Source organism: Mandrillus leucophaeus, unplaced genomic scaffold (genome assembly GCF_000951045.1).
Source record: "Mandrillus leucophaeus isolate KB7577 unplaced genomic scaffold, Mleu.le_1.0 Scaffold526, whole genome shotgun sequence".
Taxonomy (NCBI): domain Eukaryota; kingdom Metazoa; phylum Chordata; class Mammalia; order Primates; family Cercopithecidae; genus Mandrillus; species Mandrillus leucophaeus.
The window spans coordinates 393477-394734 of NW_012105653.1; the positions used below are offsets into that span (position 1 = coordinate 393477).

The 1258-nt window shown below is 45.3% G+C and overlaps 1 protein-coding gene across 1 annotated transcript in view; it reads right to left on the reverse strand.

Moving 5' to 3' along the window:
• PCNT (pericentrin) overlaps positions 1–1258 on the reverse strand; it is a 106639-nt gene that overhangs the window by 48887 nt on the left and 56494 nt on the right. The window contains exon 22 of the mRNA XM_011996832.1: positions 720–926. Coding sequence (XP_011852222.1) covers positions 720–926 — 207 coding nt within the window. The remainder of the gene's footprint in view (positions 1–719; positions 927–1258) is intronic.

The following is a 1258-nucleotide window of genomic DNA, read 5'->3' on the forward strand; positions in this document are numbered from 1 at the left end:
AAAAAAAAAAAAAAAAAAAAAAAAAAAAACAGACACACCTGAGAAACACTCCTCTCATCTGTGTTTGAGGCCAAACTACTAATTCTAAAATCAAATTTCTTACTGAGCCTCACTTTCCAAGTAACCTTTTAACCTCATAAAAGTCAGCTGAATTCCTTTTAGCTAAATGCTCACAAAGGAGGGCACAGCCGCTATCCAGAAATGCACACAGGCAGCCATGAGATGGCCCACCTGGCTCAGTGCTCCAGCCCCTCTCTAAACTCTCAGACACAAACGAACACATGGAACACGGGAAACACCAGCAATGCAAAACCATCACTGGAGATCTTTTCACTGGGAGCTGACCTAAGTTCCTGAACTCAACTGAAATAATTACAAGGGGCTCTCATCAAAGTATTTAATAAGGTGTATTTTTTTAAACCTAAAATCTTAAATATTTACTTTATGAAATACTAAGGATAAATGCAGAGTTCTTGAGACATAAAGAAATGGTATAAAATCCTCCAGCAAATAAAAGCAACAATCTCCAGCAACGTCAAAGTACACTTCCTACCCAGTCACCAAGGACTTCTGCTTCTCCCTAACGCCCGCGTTTCTGGTGCAGACGTGGTGGCTGCGAGTGAAAAAGGACACCCTGCCCGCTCCTGCCAGTTCAGCAATGAAGCCGTGCCCCAGGGACGCCTCGCCACACGCCCCACCACGACGTGGAGACGCTTTACCTGCGCCAGCTCTTTCACAATGTTCTTCTGTTTTTCCACTTCTTCCTGGAGCTCGGCCATTTTCTTCCTGATGTTGATGTTCGTCTCCTCCAGACGTTTAATTTCTTCTTCCTGCCTCAACACTTGTCTATCTGCCGACTCTTTCTGTAGAGCCAATTCATTAAATTCATCCAACTTTTCTCTCAACTTTTGTTGTAACAACTCAACCTAAAACAACAAAAAATGCTTGGGGAATACAATAGCCTGTTTTATAAAAACCCATCTTCCAAACAAAAAAGTACCCAAAACAATAGAAAACAGATGCCCTGGCCGGGTGCGGTGGCTCAAGCCTGTAATCCCAGCACTTTGGGAGGCCGAGATGGGTGGATCACGAGGTCAGGAGATCGAGACCCTCCTGGCTAACCCGGTGAAACCCCGTCTCTACTAAAAAATACAAAAAATTAGACCGGGCGCGGTGGCTCAAGCCTGTAATCCCAGCACTTCGGGAGGCCGAGACGGGCGGATCACGAGGTCAGGAGATCGAGACCATCCTGGCTAAC